The sequence below is a fragment of the Patiria miniata genome, unplaced genomic scaffold (genome assembly GCF_015706575.1).
Source record: "Patiria miniata isolate m_02_andy unplaced genomic scaffold, ASM1570657v1 HiC_scaffold_24, whole genome shotgun sequence".
In the NCBI taxonomy this organism is placed as follows: Eukaryota; Metazoa; Echinodermata; class Asteroidea; order Valvatida; family Asterinidae; genus Patiria; species Patiria miniata.
In genome coordinates this window covers 20652369-20670365 of record NW_024037063.1, presented here as the reverse complement: position 1 = coordinate 20670365, position 17997 = coordinate 20652369, and the positions used below count along the sequence as shown (strand labels likewise).

The window sequence follows — 17997 nt, the reverse complement described above, 5'->3', positions numbered from 1 at the left end:
TGCGAATTTTTGGGTGCGAATTTTTGGGTGCGAATTTTTGGGTGCGAATTTTTGGGTGCGAATTTTTGGGTGCGAATTTTTGGGTGCGAATTTTTGGGTGCGAATTTTTGGGTGCGAATTTTTGGGTGCGAATTTTTGGGTGCGAATTTTTGGGTGCGAATTTTTGGGTGCGAATTTTTGGGTGCGAATTTTTGGGTGCGAATTTTTGGGTGCGAATTTTTGGGTGCGAATTTTTGGGTGCGAATTTTTGGGTGCGAATTTTTGGGTGCGAATTTTTGGGTGCGAATTTTTGGGTGCGAATTTTTGGGAGCGAATTTTTGGGAGCGAATTTTTGGGTTACTACTCGATTCAATGTTACTACTCGATTCATTACTACTTTTAACTCGATAAAATGCGAACCCGATAAAACAGGACTTTTTTAATATTGTTACTATATAAACAAGATTAAATGCAATCACGATAAAATAGTTCATTTTTATTATTGTTACTATATAACTAGATAATATTGTTCTATATTATTGTTACTATATAACTAGATAATATTGTACTATATTATTCATGTGATTCTCTATTATTCTATATCCTCTATTGTTGTAATAACACAGTAATAATTCACTCTTTCAAATATGAGGTTTATCTTTGCCTGTTCTCTCTTTTTATTCCAGTATATATTCAATCGTTAATATTCACCAACATTTATTAGTCACTTACCTTTTTTATAAACTTTGCCAGCAAATAAAACTCGTACAACTCGTGCATTAAGACACGATAATCAGGTGTGTTTTTTTTTTTAACTCTAGGACAAATATGACTAAAGTTCATTAAACATAAGATCATTAATCATTAAGAGTAGAAAAGCAAAAGTACTGGTGAACTAATTACAGAGCTAAATCCATTAAAATGTCATCCACATTTGAAAATAAACAATCTGAACTCCTTTTTAAATCTTATTTCCAAAACGCTAATGGGTTGGCCTTGCTTAAGGAAAAAAATAACATTAACATAACATATTCAAAACGTTACGTGGATTGCCTCTATATTTTATATAACAATAAATGGTTTGAAATTAAAGTGAGTGTTCATCAACATTTTGTAACGGTCAAGGTAATAAGCCATTATTATAACATAACATTAAAATACTTTAAGTGGTAAACCTTCAACTTTAAATTCTGAGAAAATTCAACTTTAAACTGTTCAACTTTATTTCCACGTAAATCCTATGGTAAAATTGTCCTACGAGACATTGTTTAGACACATCACTGTTGGAGATGACCCGCATCATGTCATACTTCTGTGGCTTCTTCTTTCAATGGCGAATGTGTGAATTGTAACTTTTCATCTATAGGCCTCTCATAAAATAAATCGGTTCCGGCACACAGAACAGCAGCATGTTGTGTAACTCCTCTTCAGTGTCAGCTCAAGCTGGGCCAAGTAATGCAGGCTCCTTGCATCTCGAGCTTGAAGATGCAGTCCTCAAACCCCTGAAATTAAAAAGACAAAATCCAAGTCAGAAAGCTTGAAATCGAGGATCATCTGCTTTAGTACGGTCAGTGGCCGTGTCATGCGCAGAGCCCTGTTTGACTTCAGTTTCTTGCCTAGGGATCACGCACACATGTCCCGAAAGTATTCGCGAAATTTTATGAGATTGAATTGGAGACATCAGAAATACGTGATAAATACCTGAAGACTGCACTGTTCGGCCAAGATAGCGATATAAGTGAAAAGGTGTGCTTGATTTTGATGGCAAATACAAAGTTCTGCTTTTGACAAAATTGAAGTGTTGTAACGGCACATCAAACAAAAATCATAATAACAAAATCAAAGGCAGATTGTTCGTACCTGTAGGTGCACATTCGACTCTTAAAAAAGGCCGATACCAATGGCAAGTTTCAGTAGGTAGAGGATAGTGTACGCTTCATACAGGAACCTTATGTAATTTTGGTCCAAATCGCCGGTCTTTCAAATGGAAGAAAATAATTTTCAAAGATTTGCCCGCCAACGAAATCAGCATTCTCAATCGCATGGCTTCAGGGGGATGCTAGAACGGCACTGTGTGATAGGGGCATTAGTTTTTAGCTTGCTAAAATATAAGCATGTTTGACAAAACGTAGTGTTCCAATTGACTTTCACAAAGGAAACAACGATCTCATCCTAAAAACCGCAAGGAAGGCAATTGAGGAACTACAGTGGAACTTTTTTTATAACGGACATCGTGGGATCCACAGAAATTGTTTGTAATAGCGATCATTCGGTACAGCGATTTTCACATTAGTGGCGACCTCTTTTGATCATTGTTAATGTGTAGTTGCATTTACAAACCATGCCCGGAGTCACTTAACATGTCCATTAATACTTTCAATTCCGTAGCAGAACTAGTAGTTACTGAAAGACAACTTCCAACACGTGCGATTATTGAATTACACAGTTTTTGAGCTTACATGGGTGGCTTTTTCCTACTATTTGTTGGGGAAGTAATAGCCATTTGTCGCTCTTCTGTTGACATTTCCGACAACAATGTTCAGTACCTTTTGTACATAAAAATTGGGAGCCAAGGATGATGTTCGGTATAGCCAAATGTTCGGTATAGCCAAATGTTCGGTATAGCAGTGTTCAGTATAGGGACGTTCCACTGTATTTGATTGACGGTTCAACTCACCTCTGCGGAACCATTGGACTCTTCTTTTTCGGCTGAATGTCTTCCTTTCTGAAATCAACAAAAAACAATTCAAAATAAGATTAAGGTTCAGGCAAGAAAAGGTTTCAGGTTTAGCTCAACCACGGATCCTCTACACAAGTATAAAAGACTCCTCTGGGCTTGTGTACGATGCAAAAAAGATGTAGAAGAAAATGCGATTGTCATCATCGCCGACAGAAATGTGACCGCTGAAAGACTGCAGTAGACTTTTGAACATCAAAGAAGGGCAAGTCAAAATAAAATGAAATAACCACAATGTGAGCTCTTTTAAATCGTTTTTTTTTTCTCAAAATACCAAAAAATTGCGATACGACAGTTCATGGTGTGACTGATGATAAGTTTGTACAGTTAAGATTTTTCTACTTCAGAACAAGCATTTTTTCCCCCATTTTTTGATTACCACTGAATGATTTTGCATCAATATGGCAGAGAGCTTAGTGTGCGAGTGTAAGACCATGTCAGTAAAAGAATAAAGTTGTCTTACTTTTTTCGTTGATGGATCCGAGGTAACGTTGCTCTAAGTAGATGGTGCATCTCTGATGCAGCTTGCGCCGTTGTTTTTCCACCAGGAGTCCATAGGCTGTTTCATGAAGTGTGGCCGACTGGAATCGTAACAGCCCATTCTCATAGATGAAGACGCCTGCTGAGATGAGGCCTCCTATGCTCTCAAGGACCTGGTGGGGAAATATCAAATCATCGGTCAGATGTCACATCATCAACATGATTAAACTTATTGAAATATGCTTATTACAAGAGAAGATTAAAACTGTTAAATGTAAGGGAGGGAGGAGAACCAGATTTAAAAGACTCAGAGTCTCGAAGTAAAAGATCGAGCTCTAACACAACATCTTCAAGATGTCACAACCACAGAAATTGGCAAATTGGTAACTAGTAGTTACTGAAAGACGACTTCCAACACGTGCGAGTATTGAATTACACAGTTTTTAGCAATACATGGGTGGCTTTTTCCTACTATTTGTTGGGGAAGTAATAGCCATTTGTCGCTCTTCTATTGACATTTTCAACAACAATGTTCAGTACGTTTTGTACACAAAAACTGGGAGCCAAGGATGATGTTCGGTATAGCCGAATGTTCGGTATAGCGACGTTCCACTGTATTTGATTGACGGTTCAACTCACCTCTGCTGAACCATTGGGCTCTTCTTTTTTGGCTGAATATCTTCCTTTCTGAAATCAACACACAAAAAATTCACAATAAGTTCAGGTAAGAAAAGGAATGTCAGTTTACACATTTCTAACTGTATTGGTAAGACAAAACGCTTTATCCTTTGCATACTTCAGTGAACCGTTTAAGGAAAATTGCCCATGCTTCTTCCAGGTTCCCCAGAAAATAGAGAACTTGAAAAGTTGCTAGTTAATAGCAAGTCAGAAGTCAATTTCTTTCAAATGAGACACTGAATAAAAACACGTTTAGCTCAACCATGGGTCCTCTACACAAGGTAGAAGAAAATGCGAGTGCCATCATCACTGACAGAAATGTGACCACTGAAAGACTACAGTTGCGCGATGAGTCTCACACATGCACGCACGGCGCGCTAGTACTTGCCATATCACGCCTCAACCAGAAATTTGGTGAAGTCATTTACCCTTGTGTTGAGAATCCATGGTTAAATTGTTTTAGATTCAGGAGCATGGACAGAACATCTTGACTGCTACATGTAAACAGTTAACAAGTTAAGTCTTATTTGCAAGAAATTTTATGTACAAAACTGACACCAGAAAACTGGTAATTTTTAAAGCAATAAGTGTAACTCTGCCTAATACAAACAGTGCCTGTATACCTACATGGTTGTAACATGCATGGGAAAAATGTGCTTTTCTGATGGAAGCTTTTTGGCTGTTTTAACTCAAAGGCCTGATGATATAACTTTTGACAATAAAAATTCTTAACTATTGTCAGCAGCTAGCTAAGAAAGCTCATTAGATAGGCAGGTCAAGAGTGTAAAAGGTTACTGAGCATGGCAGACGCTGTGGGCAAACCCCCAAAGTGGGCAAGACAGCTTTTCGACGCTGTAACATCGATGAAGCCCAGATAAGCACATCAGAACAGCTTTTTGCAGGGTGGGTGGGATGGCAAGTGAGTGAGTTGTCTCTTTTGAAAGGAAAGTTTTTTTTTTTTTTTAAAAAGTAAAGGTAAAAAAAAAAAAAAATTTTTGAAGTTGAAAAAGTATTTTGATTTGCTTTTTTTTTTTTTTAATGCAGTGGGAACAAAAATGGTTTTTAATTTCAGCAGCAGACTCATCCTAAAAACCGCAAGGAAGGCAATTGAGGAACTACAATGGAACGTTGCTATAACGAATATCGTGAGATCCACAGAAATTGTTTGTAGTAGCGATCGTTCGGTACAGCGATTTTCACATCAGTGGTGACCTCTTTTGATCATTTTGTTATTGCGTAGTTGCATTTACAAACCACGAGCAGAGTCGCTTAACATGTCCATTAATATTTTTTTAATTCCGTAGCATAACTAGTAGTTACTGAAAGACAACTTTGAACACGTGCGATTATTGAATTACAAAGTTTTTGAGCTTACATGGGTGGCTTTTTCCTACTATTTGTTGGGGAAATAATAGCCATTTGTCGCTCTTTTGTTGACATTTCCGACAACAATGTTCGGTACCTTTGTACATAAAAATTGGGAGCCAAGGATGATGTTCGGTATAGCCGAATGTTCGGTATAGCGGTGTTCGGTATAGGGACGTTCCACTGTATTTTATTGACGGTTCAACTCACCTCTGCTGAACCATTCGACGCTTCTTTTTTGGCTGAATGTCTTCCTTTCTGAAATCAACAAAAAAAGAATTCACAATAAGTTCAGGCAAGAAAAGGAATGTCAGTTTTTAACTGCATTGGTAAGATGAAACGCTTTATCCTTTGCAGACTTCAGTGAACCGTTCAAGAAATATTGCCCATGCTTCTTCCAGGTTCCCCAGAAAATAGAGAACTTGAAAAGTTGCTAGTTAATAGCAAGTCAGAAGTCAATTTCTTTCAAATGAGACACTGAATAAAAACACGTTTAGCTCAACCATGGGTCCTCTACACAAGGTAGAAGAAAATGCGAGTGCCATCATCACTGACAGAAATGTGACCACTGAAAGACTACAGTTGCGCGATGAGTCTCACACATGCACGCACGGCGCGCTAGTACTTGCCATATCACGCCTCAACCAGAAATTTGGTGAAGTCATTTACCCTTGTGTTGAGAATCCATGGTTAAATTGTTTTAGATTCAGGAGCATGGACAGAACATCTTGACTGCTACATGTAAACAGTTAACAAGTTAAGTCTTATTTGCAAGACATTTTATGTACAAAACTGACACCAGAAAATTGGTAATTTTTAAAGCAATAAGTGTAACTCAGCCTAATACAAACAGTGCCTGTATACCTACATGGTTGTAACACATGCATGGGAAAAATGTGCTTTTCTGATGGGAGCTTTTTGGCTGTTTTAACTCAAAGGCCTGATGATATAACTTTTGACAATAGAAATTCTTAACTATTGTCTGCTGCCAGCCAAGAAAGCTCATTAGATAGGCAGGTCAACAGTGTAAAAGGTTACTGAGCATGGCAGATGCTGTGGGCAAACCCTCAAAGTGGGCAAGACAGCTTTTCGACGCTGTAACATCGATGAAGCCCAGATAAGCACATCAGAGCAGCTTTTTGCTGGGTGGGTGGGATGGCAAGTGAGTGAGTTGTCACATTTGAAAGGGAAGATTTTTTCCATTAAAAAAGTAAAAAAAAAAATATTTGGAAGTTGAAAAAGTTTTTGGATTTGCTTTTTTTTTTTAATGCAGTGGGAACAAAAGTGGTTTTTAATTACAGCAGCAGACTCGCCCTAAAAACCGCAAGGAAGGCAATTGAGGAACTACAATGGAACGTTGCTATAACGAATATCGTGGGATCCACAGAAATTGTTTGTAATAGCGATCGTTCGGTACAGCGATTTTCACATCAGTAGTGACCTCTTTTGATCATTTTTGTTATTGCGTAGTTGCATTTACAAACCACGGGCAGAGTCGCTTAACATGTCCATTAATATTTTTTTCAATTCTGTAGCATAACTACTAGTTACTGAAAGACAACTTTGAACACGTGCGATTATTGAATTACAAAGTTTTTGAGCTTACATGTGTGGCTTTTTCCTACTATTTGTTGGGGAAATAGCCATTTGTCGCTCTTCTGTTGACATTTTCGACAACAATGTTCGGTACGTTTTGTACATAAAAATTGGGAGCCAAGGATGATGTTCGGTATAGCCAAATGTTCGGTATAGCGGTGTTCGGTATAGGGACGTTCCACTGTATTTGATTGATGGTTCAACTCACCTCTGCTGAACCATTCAACTCTTCTTTTTTGGCTGAATGTCTTCCTTTCTGAAATCAACAAAAAAAAAAAATTCACAATAAGATTAGGGTTCAGGCAAGAAAAGGTTTCAGGTTTAGCTCAACCACGGATCCTCTACACAAGTATAAAAGACTCATCTGGGCTTGTGTATGATGCAAAAAAGATGTAGAAGAAAATGCGAGCGTCATCATCACCAACAGAAATGTGACCACTGAAAGACTGCAGTTGCGCGCCGAGTCTCGCACATGCACGCACGGCGCGCAAGTACTTGCCATATCACGCCTCAACCAGAAATTTGGTGAAGTCATTTACCCTTGTGTAGAGAATCCATGGTTGAATTGTTTTAGATTCAGGAGCATGGACAGAACATCTTGACTGCTACATGTAAACAGTTAACAAGTTGAGTCTTATTTGCAAGAACATTTTATGTACAAAACTGACACCAGAAAACTGGTATTTTTAAAGCAATAAGTGTAACTCGGCCTAATACAAACAGTACTGGTATACCTACATGGTTGTAACATGCATGGAAAAAATGTGCTTTTCTGATGGGAGCTTTTTGGCTGTTTTAACTCAAAGGCCTGATGATATAACTTTTGACAATAAAAATTCTTAACTATTGTCAGCAGCTAGCTAAGAAAGCTCATTAGATAGGCAGGTCAACAGTGTAAAAAGGTTACTGAGCATGGCAGATGCTGTGGGCAAACCCCCAAAGTGGGCAAGACAGCTTTTTGACGCTGTAACATCGATGAAGCCCAGATAAGCACATCAGAACAGCTTTTTGCAGGGTGGGTGGGATGGCAAGTGAGTGAGTTGTCTCTTTTGAAAGGAAAGTTTTTTTCAAAAAAGTTGTTAAAAAAAAAATTTTTTTTTCAAGTTGAAAAAGTATTTTGATTTGCTTTTTTTTTTTTTTTTAATGCAGTGGGAACAAAAATGGTTTTTAATTTCATTTTCAGCAGCAGACTCATCCTAAAAACCGCAAGGAAGGCAATTGAGGAACTACAATGGAACGTTGCTATAACGAATATCGTGGGATCCACAGAAATTGTTTGTAATAGCGATTGTTCGGTACAGCAATTTTCACATCAGTGGTGACCTCTTTTGATCATTTTTGTTATTGCGTAGTTGCATTTACAAACCACGAGCAGAGTCGCTTAACTTGTCCATTAATATTTTTTCAATTCTGTAGCAAAACTACTAGTTACTGAAAGACAACTTTGAACACGTGCGATTATTGAATTACAAAGTTTTTGAGCTTACATGGGTGGCCTTTTCCGATTATTTGTTGGGGAAATAGCCATTTGTCGCTCTTCTGTTGACATTTCCGACAACAATGTTTGGTACGTTTTGTACACAATATTTGGGAGCCAAGGATGATGTTCGGTATAGCCAAATATTCGGTATAGCGGTGTTCGGTATAGGGACGTTCCACTGTATTTGATTGACGGTTCAACTCACCTCTGCTGAACCATTCAACTCTTCTTTTTTGGCTGAATGTCTTCCTTTCTGAAATCAACAAAAAAAAAAATTCACAATAAGATTAGGGTTCAGGCAAGAAAAGGTTTCAGGTTTAGCTCAACCACGGATCCTCTACACAATTATAAAAGACTCATCTGGGCTTGTGTACGATGCAAAAAAGATGTTGAAGAAAATGCGAGCGTCATCATCACCAACAGAAATGTGACCACTGAAAGACTGCAGTTGCGCGCCGGGTCTCACACATGCACGCACGGCGCACAAGTACTTGCCATATCACGCCTCAACCACAAATTTGGTGAAGTCATTTACCCTTGTGTTGAGAATCCATGGTTAAATTGTTTTAGATTCAGGAGCATGGACAGAACATCTTGACTGCTACATGTATACAGTTAACAAGTTGAGTCTTATTTGCAAGAAATTTGATGTACAAAACTGACACCAGAAAACTGGTATTTTTAAAGCAATAAATGTAACTCGGCCTAATACAAACATTACTGGTATACTACATGTACATTGTTGTAACATGCATGGGCAAAATGTCCTTTTCTGATGGGAGCTTTTTGGCTGTTTTAACTCAAAGGCCTGATTATATAACATTGGACAATAAGCATTCTTAACTATTGTCTGCCGCCAGCCAAGAAAGCTCATTAGATAGGCAGGTCAACAGTGTAAAAGGTTACTGAGCATGACAGATGCTGTGGGCAAACCCCCAAAGTGGGCAAGACGGCATTTTTGCTGTCGGGGGAAAAAAATGGTTTTTAATTTCAGCAGCAGATTTTTGAAGATCAAAGATGGGCAAGTCAGAATAACATTTGAGGGTTTTTTCCCCCTTCGATCAGCACCAAAAATTGAGTACAATTGCACATGATAAAAATTGTTTCAATTTTGGGGAAAACACAGCAAATCAATGTACAGAAAGTCCATGGAAAATGCCGGCCAAATTTGCAAGCAGCAGTTTTTCCCTCGCAATGAAATGAAAGCTTCAGATATAGGCCTATATAATTTGCATGAAATGTCAGTCGCACCACGAACCGTCGTATCGCAATTTTTGGTGTTGTGAGAAAAAAAAAACTACTTAAAAGTGATCACATTTTGGTCGGCTTATTCCTTATACATGTACTTCCTGTTTAAGAATTCAATCCGTTTCATTTCAGCTAGAAAATTATAGTATAAATTGCATCGCACGCAATCCCTTTGCTTCTGAATTGCTTAATTTTAAAGATATTCAGCTCCCAAGATATACACGTCACTTTGTAAAACTTACTTTATTGTATTTCATACAATTAACGCTTGTAATTGTGGCCACGTCACAGATACGAGGATACGCCGGTGTAGCATGAATTTAGGTTTCATGAAATACGGACTCATTGGTGGTATTTTGCATGCTCATGCATAGATAATTAGGAGAGGGACCGGTCACGTTAGAGTGTTTAACCAATAAAACGGGAAAAAAAGCGTCCGATTTTCATACGAGTCAGATTTTCATATGACACCAGTTCGTGAAACGATAAATTCACACTTTTCATGCTGGTGCTGTTTAGTTACGTCACAGTGCTACAGGAAATAGCGTGCGAAGCAGCATAATGGTGCAACTTTTTTTTAGAGATATGCTGCATAGTCTAATTAGCCTTCTTAGTTAAGACCTCGGATCAGAATAAAAACATGTGAAAATGAGCACTTGACAAAATAAAAACCAAGTCAATTTGGCCCAAAAATCGAGATACGACGGTTCATGGTGCTACTGACGATAAGTTTGTACAGTTTAGATGTTTTTACTTCAGAACAAGCATTTTTTTTGCAATTTTTTTGATTACTTGAATGATTTTGCATCAATATGGCAGGGAGCGTAGTGTGCAAGTGGCGCAAGTGTAAGACCATGTCAGTAAAAGAATAAAATTTTCTTACCTTTTTCATTGATGAATCCGAGGTACCGTTGCTCTAAGTAGATGGTGTATGTCTCATGCAGCTTGCGCTGTTGTTTTTCCACCAGGAGTCCATAGGCTGTTTCTTGAAGTGTGGCCGACTGGAATCGTAATAGCCCATTCTCATAGATGAAGACTCCTGCTGAGATGAGGCCTCCTATGCTCTCAAGGACCTGGTGGGGAAATATCAAATCATCAGTTAGATGTCAAATCCTTAAAATAACACAATTTTCACTTTGGCATGCACCCTTTGAAAAACACAGTTCAATTTCCGATAAATTTTTTTCAATGATAAATTGCCCCTTCCCCTACAAAATGAAAATGAAATTCTGGGAGACACTTTACATCTGACGAATGACAGGCCCTGTTTTTGCATGTGGAACATTAATGTTCATTATTTTATGGTCACGCAGCAGGCACTGATTACGTCTCCTCCAATTCTTTATAAGCGCCTTCCTTCGCTTGAAATAAACCCTGCACCACGTGGCCGCCATTCATGAATATAGGAACAATTCATTTCTGGACTTAGGGGTCTGAGGAACACATTGTTCATGACAAGATGGAGTGAGAGACTTTGAGTAGTTCCTGATCCGATCAGGACTACCCTGCTAAATCCAACAGAGTTCAACCGGATTTGCTCTGCTCAATCCACATGCCTTATTTTCAGTTGTCTGCTGAATCCAACTGAGTCCAACAATGCGTTATAATGCGGTTCAGTTGCCTGCTGAATCCAACATTTGCATCAGGAATGTACACAAGGAATTTACTGCTCAATCCAACAGGCTCCATCAGGTATATGATATAGTTGGATTCTGTTGGATTCAGCAGGGTTAGGGTTGGACAGACACAACAAAGGGTAAAAATCATATCTGATTTCACAAGACTTTCATTGAGTTTTGCACTATAAAAATTAAAAACCACTTTTTCAAGTGGCAAATTTGAGAAGTTGCAATGCATTGGACTTGCGCCCCCCCCCCTCCCCCCACTCTAGAAATTACATGTATGACATACAAGTCATGAGTCTGCATGTATATAATGTCTCCAACTAATTTGGTAGATCAAATACATTAACAGCGGAGTTTGTTCCCTTATACTAAGGAACCAGGCCCTTAGACACACGATCGACAGGGATGACACCCCTCATTTCATCAATCATTGTGAATTAATCAAATACTCTTCACTTCAGGAAATAACAACCCCAAAAACTCATAAAAACAAATAGCTCATGTTTTGAAGAAGATGCCACAGTTTGTAGCCTACACAAATGTATAAAGTACAAATTTCATTTTTTTTTTCAATCATGTTTCCATCATGCATTCTGTCTTTTAAGTAAATCCCAGTGTATGGTTTACACTGTGTGTGTGTACATACATGCTGCTTGACCCAAAATGTGTTTTCCTTTTAATTCTTATCCCTAAAAAATTCCTCCTCCATCCCTTCCCTCCATGTTTTATCATCCAACATTATTCAACCATTTCAAACATGATTTTCCGCAGCACCGTGTTTTGTCTAAAAAGAATGCTACGTTCATTGCAAAATACATTGTTTTTTTCTTTTGATGAAAATATGTGACTCGAGTCACGAGTCACCATACAAGCTCGAGTCTGAGTCATTTTTCCATGTGACTCGAGTCCGAGTCACAATAAATGTGACTCTAGACCTACAACACTAATTGCCATTTCACCGAAATACCACTGCGCCAAATTACCACTTTGCCGAATTAACACTTCACCTATTTGCCACTTCTCTGAATTACCTCTACGCACAATTTCCACGTCGCCGAATCGGCACTTCGCCCCTTTTGCTACTTCGCCCACGTCCATGCTTGCATGCGCGCATGCTTGGAGCTATAAGGAAAAGAGTTCGACCGTTTGACAATTTCCACGTCGCCGAATCGGCACTTCGCCCCTTTTGCTACTTCGCCCACGTCCATGCTTGCATGCGCGCATGCTTGGAGCTATAAGGAAAAGAGTTCTGTATGTGAAAAATGGCGGAGGCCGGGAATTTTATTTATTTAAAAATTACTAAAATTACTAAAATGGTCCTTTTCCCCTATTATCCAAACCCAGATGAGATGCCTTTACTAAATGCCTTAAGGCCTAACTGGAATTTCACAGACATAGAAATTTCATCAAGTTCTAACACTCCCTTTAAATCGCAAGTTTATCTACCGGTACAAGTGACAAAATTAGCCTGAGACGTATATTTGGGCATGCTTATCCGATTCTATTTCGAAGTGCACTGAGTGAATCTTTGAAAATGCCCCCAAAAAATAACAAAATAATTTTCTGCCCGTAGTTGGGTATACATGTATGTAAGTAGATATTATAATGGTTTTTCAGAGTTGATCATTTAAGCTGGAATTTTCCAACAACTCGACCGTTGAAACAACTTGACCGTTGAGACAACTCGACCGTTGAGACAACTCGACCGTTGAGACAACTCGACCGTTGAGACAACTCGATTGTTAAGACAACTCAACCATTGAGACAACTCGATAATTGAGACAACTCGACCGTTGCGACAACTCGACCATTGCGACAACTTGACCGTTGCGACAACTCGACCGTTGCGACAACTCGACCGTTGGGACACCTCGACCGTTGGGACAACTCGACCGTTGGGACAACTCGACCGCTGGGACAACTCGACCGCTGGGACAACTCGACCGCTGGGACAACTCGACCGTTGGGACAACTCGACCGTTGGGACAACTCGACCGTTGGGACAACTCGACCGTTGGGACAACTCGACCGTTGGGACACCTCGACCGTTGGGACAACTCGACCGTTGGGACAACTCGACCGCTGGGACAACTCGACCGCTGGGACAACTCGACCGCTGGGACAACTCGACCGTTGGGACAACTCGACCGTTGGGACAACTCGACCGTTGGGACAACTCGACCGTTGCGACAACTCGACCGTTGCGACAACTCGACCGTTGCGACAACTCGACCGTTGGGACAACTCGACCGTTGGGACAACTCGACCGTTGGGACAACTCGACCGTTGGGACAACTCGACCGTTGGGACAACTCGACCGCTGGGACAACTCGACCGCTGGGACAACTCGACCGTTGGGACAACTCGACCGTTGGGACAACTCGACCTTTGGGACAACTCGACCGTTGGGACAACTCGACCGTTGGGACAACTCGACCGTTGAGACAACTCGACCGTTGAGACAACTCGACCGTTAAGACAACTCGACCATTGGGACAACTCGACTGTTGAACTCGTCCATTGAGACAACTTGACCGTTGTGACAACTCGACCGTTGGGACAACTCGACCGTTGAGACAACTCGACCGTCGTGTTTGGGTTTGATCATTGGGTTGGGGTTGCTTGACGGGATACAATTGGGTTGAGCTCGGCTGAGACTCCCAGTGACGCAGTGGGGATCTTGTTGCTGTGTCCAGCCATGGTTGGTGCGGGCCGGTTTGATGGGCTGGGGTTGCTGGATGGGGTTGGCTTATTAGAAAATGATGGCGCTATCCCATTCATTGGCACATTTTTAACTTTGGGACTCACCCGAGTAGATGACGTTGACAACCATTTTGTATACATGTATGTATTTCTGCAGGATTAATTTTGCAGAAAGACGACAGGGTTTGAATTCTGATTTCTTTTGGTAAAACCACCACAGCTACAAAACTTATGAACATGGCGACTAATTTAAAAAGTGCGCCCTCAGGTGTTTACAATGTACATATACAACTTCATTACAAGCTGGTTTGGTAAAACGTCGCTGATTCGTCGATGAAAATTTCTATTTAGAAGCCAACTTTTGGACTCAATTAAATAGCAATTAACAACACCATATTAAACAACTGCAGGATTATTATTGCGGAAAGAGGGCAGGGTTTTGATATTTGAGGGAAATTGTGGGGTAAAATGACGTAAAAAAAAAATGAAAATGCTGAAAACAGACTTGGCAATAGTGTCCAAGCAGTTTGGCAGACCGTCGGTGATTGGTTGATGTAGTGCAGCCTGCTTCCCTAGTTCTCGTTCCACATTAATTAAAAAATACATGCTATTTAGTATATTTTGGTCTGGGAACCAGACTAGCTTCCATACCGCGGTGCAGTGTGTCAATTCACATGCTTGTTTAATACCGGAAAATCAGGTTAGAGAGCCGATTAAATAATTAGGGTCAGAACATTGGGGAAGCGACAAAACTTTTTTTAAGAATATCATAGAAAGGAGGTGTCCTCAACTACACAAACCGAGAAGGAAAGATTCCCATATCTGGCCATCAGTAATTTTTCTCTTAAATGACCTAATAAACCTATGTCCTAAAAAAAGTCAAAATTAGCAAAGACAAATTTCGAATTTTTACTGAGAAAACAGACCAGTCCCATAGGGTTTGTGCACAGGGTGACAAGTCATGGCCAGATAATGACATGGGAATCATTCCAAATATATAGGCCTACTCACCATTTCCCATTTGCATATATGCGCATTCCTTCTGAACTTTCCAAATCTATACATAATATATTTGTTCCCAGAATCAGTTGCAAGTTCACATAATATTGCTGTTTTTCAAAACTTTCACACACAAAAAATTCACTCACCATTTTCCCATTCGTGTGCTGGCGCATGGCTCAGACCACGTGCAGAAATGCCGCGACATTCAAATCCCATTTTCAGCCGCATGGTTCTTCAAGTCAAGACTCAAACCCAGCAATTCACAGAGATACACAGTTTCTGACGGATTTCACCAACATCTAAACTTGTTCTTGTGGCAATAAGTGAGGCAAGCAACCTCCAAAACCACGCATTTTCAACAATTTTTGAGAAGAAAACCTTCCAAAACGAAGTCATGCCGTCCATGCTGCCGCATGCTGCAAACTAGAAGTTTCGTCTGGTACCTAACTACCACTACAGTCTTTTATTTCTATGTAGACTGAGGTACCAGACTAGAAAATGATCACCTCCTTCCCAGTCCCACAAGAAAATTTCTCAACCTCTCTCCCAAAGACTTCCATAGTAAAAGCTTTATTTTTTATAGCTTTCTGTTGGATTTTTTTGGTGATAAATTTGGCGATTTTATTTTTTCAGAATTTCCCTATTTAGTAGTTTTATCCCTCCACTGCGATAAGAAATAAGTAAATATAGTTTGGGCCAAATTTCAAATGTTTTTTTTGTGTTCAGAAATACTTTAAGTATCATGCTAAAACTTCTTGTTAGATAAAAATTTTGATGTGAAAATGAATGAACAAACAATGAAACACCCAAATTTGGCCATTAATTCATAGATATTGAGCTTGAAATCAAAGCTAGACAGGCATACGTGCAACTAGGAAGTATGAACTACGGAGCTCTGGAAGTGCCATCTGACTTATTTGGATCTTGACTTAATTTATCCTATGATGACGACATATTACAGACAAGATGATGTCATCATGGGATAATTTATCAAGGGATGACGACGTCTTCAGATAATTTATCAAAGGATGACGATATCCTGCAAGTACAGTTGGATGACCATATCTTCAGACAAAACGGGACGACATCCTGAAAGTAGTAGGATGACGACATCCTGAGATAATTAGGATGACAACATCTTGAAAATGAGACGATTATTGTCCTTTTTTGATGAAAATGCAAGGCTAACCCCTTACTGTTTTGAAGGTTTGATACAAAATGATTTTCGTCGTGTTTTGATGAAAATGGAAGGCTAACCCCTTTCCGGTTTGAATTTACAATGTGTGATGCAACCTAATTTTTGCTGAATTTTGATAAAAATGCAAGGCTAACCCCTTACTGTTGTGAATTTTTGCTGAAATTCAATCAAACTGATAAAAATACAAGGCTCAAATATTCAAAATTGTAAGGGGTTAGCCTCGAATTTGTATCCGAATGCGGCAGTAATTATCTTTTGCTTGCATTTTTATCAAAATCGGACAAAAAGTAAATTCTATCAAAAATTCAATTGCGTTTTGATTAAATTTTAAAAAAAATTCAGTTTTATCACAAATTCAAATTGATAAGGGGTAGCCTTGCACTTTGAAACTGAAAAAAAAAGTTTTTCAAAATTAAAAACAGTGAAGGGTTAATAGCCTTGCTTGTTTGATCAGACCATTAACACGATAACTTTTGTCCAACTACGAATAAAAATGCAAGGACTCATGAATTCAAACCATTTTTTCATGAGATTTTTATTCTTAATATTCAGTACATGATTTTATACAGAAAGATTGCCACTTAAAATAGGGTACTAAAAGAATTATACAGTTGATAGGTTTTATACAGGCGAGTAGGTTACAGAATAAGCATATTCATTTGAATTCTGCTGAAATCCTACAATATTGAGCTACATATTCGTGCATTGTCTCCCCTTCACTTTGGTTTAAACATTACATTGGGGTCCTCGGGTCGAGCACCAAAACAAGAGGTAGGCCTACATGCAGTTGGTATCATCAAAAGCCATGTCAGATTTTCCTTGTGGCTTGGGCTAATGTATTGTGCCCTTGACATGCCCACATGGACCACACTTAGCCACAGCCAATCCCTTATTATAGCCACTGCCTCGCTGTCTGATTACAATAAATGTTTGTTTTCTGAATTGGAATACAACGATCAACTAACGATCGACGCTGATTAATTATGTACAAAAACTTGTCGAATCTTTTAAGGAATTAATTTTGTACAAACATTCTACAACTTCTTCCAAGCAATGCTACATGCTTTGAAGGGTGTGGTACTCGCTGCATGAAAACTGTGCAAACAAAATGCTTAAAATAAGTTCATCAATGCAGTTGTTTGGATTAGGTCTTTTCCTGAAGTACTGACAGGGCTCAACTTAACACGTCCTTCACAAAACAACAAAATCTACCCCTTTCCTACCCTTCAAAGGTAGAGTACATCATTTGCAGCTATCCAAAAACTAACTGATGAAATGATTGTTGAAACACTTACTTGGTTTAAAGATATTATTAAATGATACTAAAGTCTCTGTGAAATTATTCTTTCTAGCATGCTGTCATTTGAAGAAAACTTCCAAAGATGTATCAAATGGCACATTTTTGGAAATTTCCGTTAGTAAAGTGGCTTTTAATTCGGTGAATGGGTGCACACAAGCGTTGACACGATGCATACGCGGCGCAGTTGCTATTATTCGTCAGTTCAGTGCGTGACATCATGTAGCTGCAATCGGCTGAATGAGAACGTGTCCCAGGCGCTGATTTCAGGCGCAATTCAAAACATGACTCGGCAACTTTTGAATTGAAACCGATATCTTAGACTATTGTTTTCTCGGAATGTACACACATTCACATTCACTCAGGTTGTTAAAGCACCCTTATTTAGAGTTTGAGCACTTTTGATGCTTCTAAAAAAAACACTTCACAAATGACAAATGACAAATGATCTACTCTACCTTTAAATCATCAAAACTGAAATCTCGTTCTTTGAATGAAGATTTCTGATCTGAAGCACAAATCCTGAACTTTTACCGACAATGAGGATGCAAATTTCACAGAACTCTCAAAAGTGCAAGCTGTAACGTACAAGCGATCGTGGGTCGTAAT

At 39.2% G+C, this 17997-nt stretch overlaps 1 protein-coding gene across 6 annotated transcripts; it reads right to left on the bottom strand.

Moving 5' to 3' along the window:
* Positions 1–632: 632 nt before the first annotated feature.
* LOC119732380 lies at positions 633–15353 on the bottom strand. 6 transcript variants are annotated; one of them, XM_038205841.1, is made up of 7 exons: positions 15040–15348; positions 10447–10636; positions 8521–8568; positions 7044–7091; positions 5450–5497; positions 3836–3883; positions 633–1481 (listed from the first exon to the last, which is right to left on the bottom strand). In XM_038205841.1, the coding sequence occupies exons 1-7, from the start codon at positions 15064–15066 to the stop codon at positions 1474–1476; spliced, it is 417 nt and encodes a 138-aa protein (XP_038061769.1). In that variant the 5' UTR covers positions 15067–15348; the 3' UTR covers positions 633–1473. The 6 variants fall into 6 exon arrangements, 5 of the variants coding, with proteins under 5 accessions (XP_038061769.1, XP_038061772.1, XP_038061771.1 ...); XR_005271551.1 differs by lacking the exons at positions 633–1481; positions 3836–3883 and adding exons at positions 2687–2704; positions 3180–3369 and having other exon boundaries at positions 15040–15345; XM_038205842.1 differs by lacking the exon at positions 633–1481 and adding an exon at positions 3247–3369 and having other exon boundaries at positions 15040–15350.
* Positions 15354–17997: the final 2644 nt, after the last annotated feature.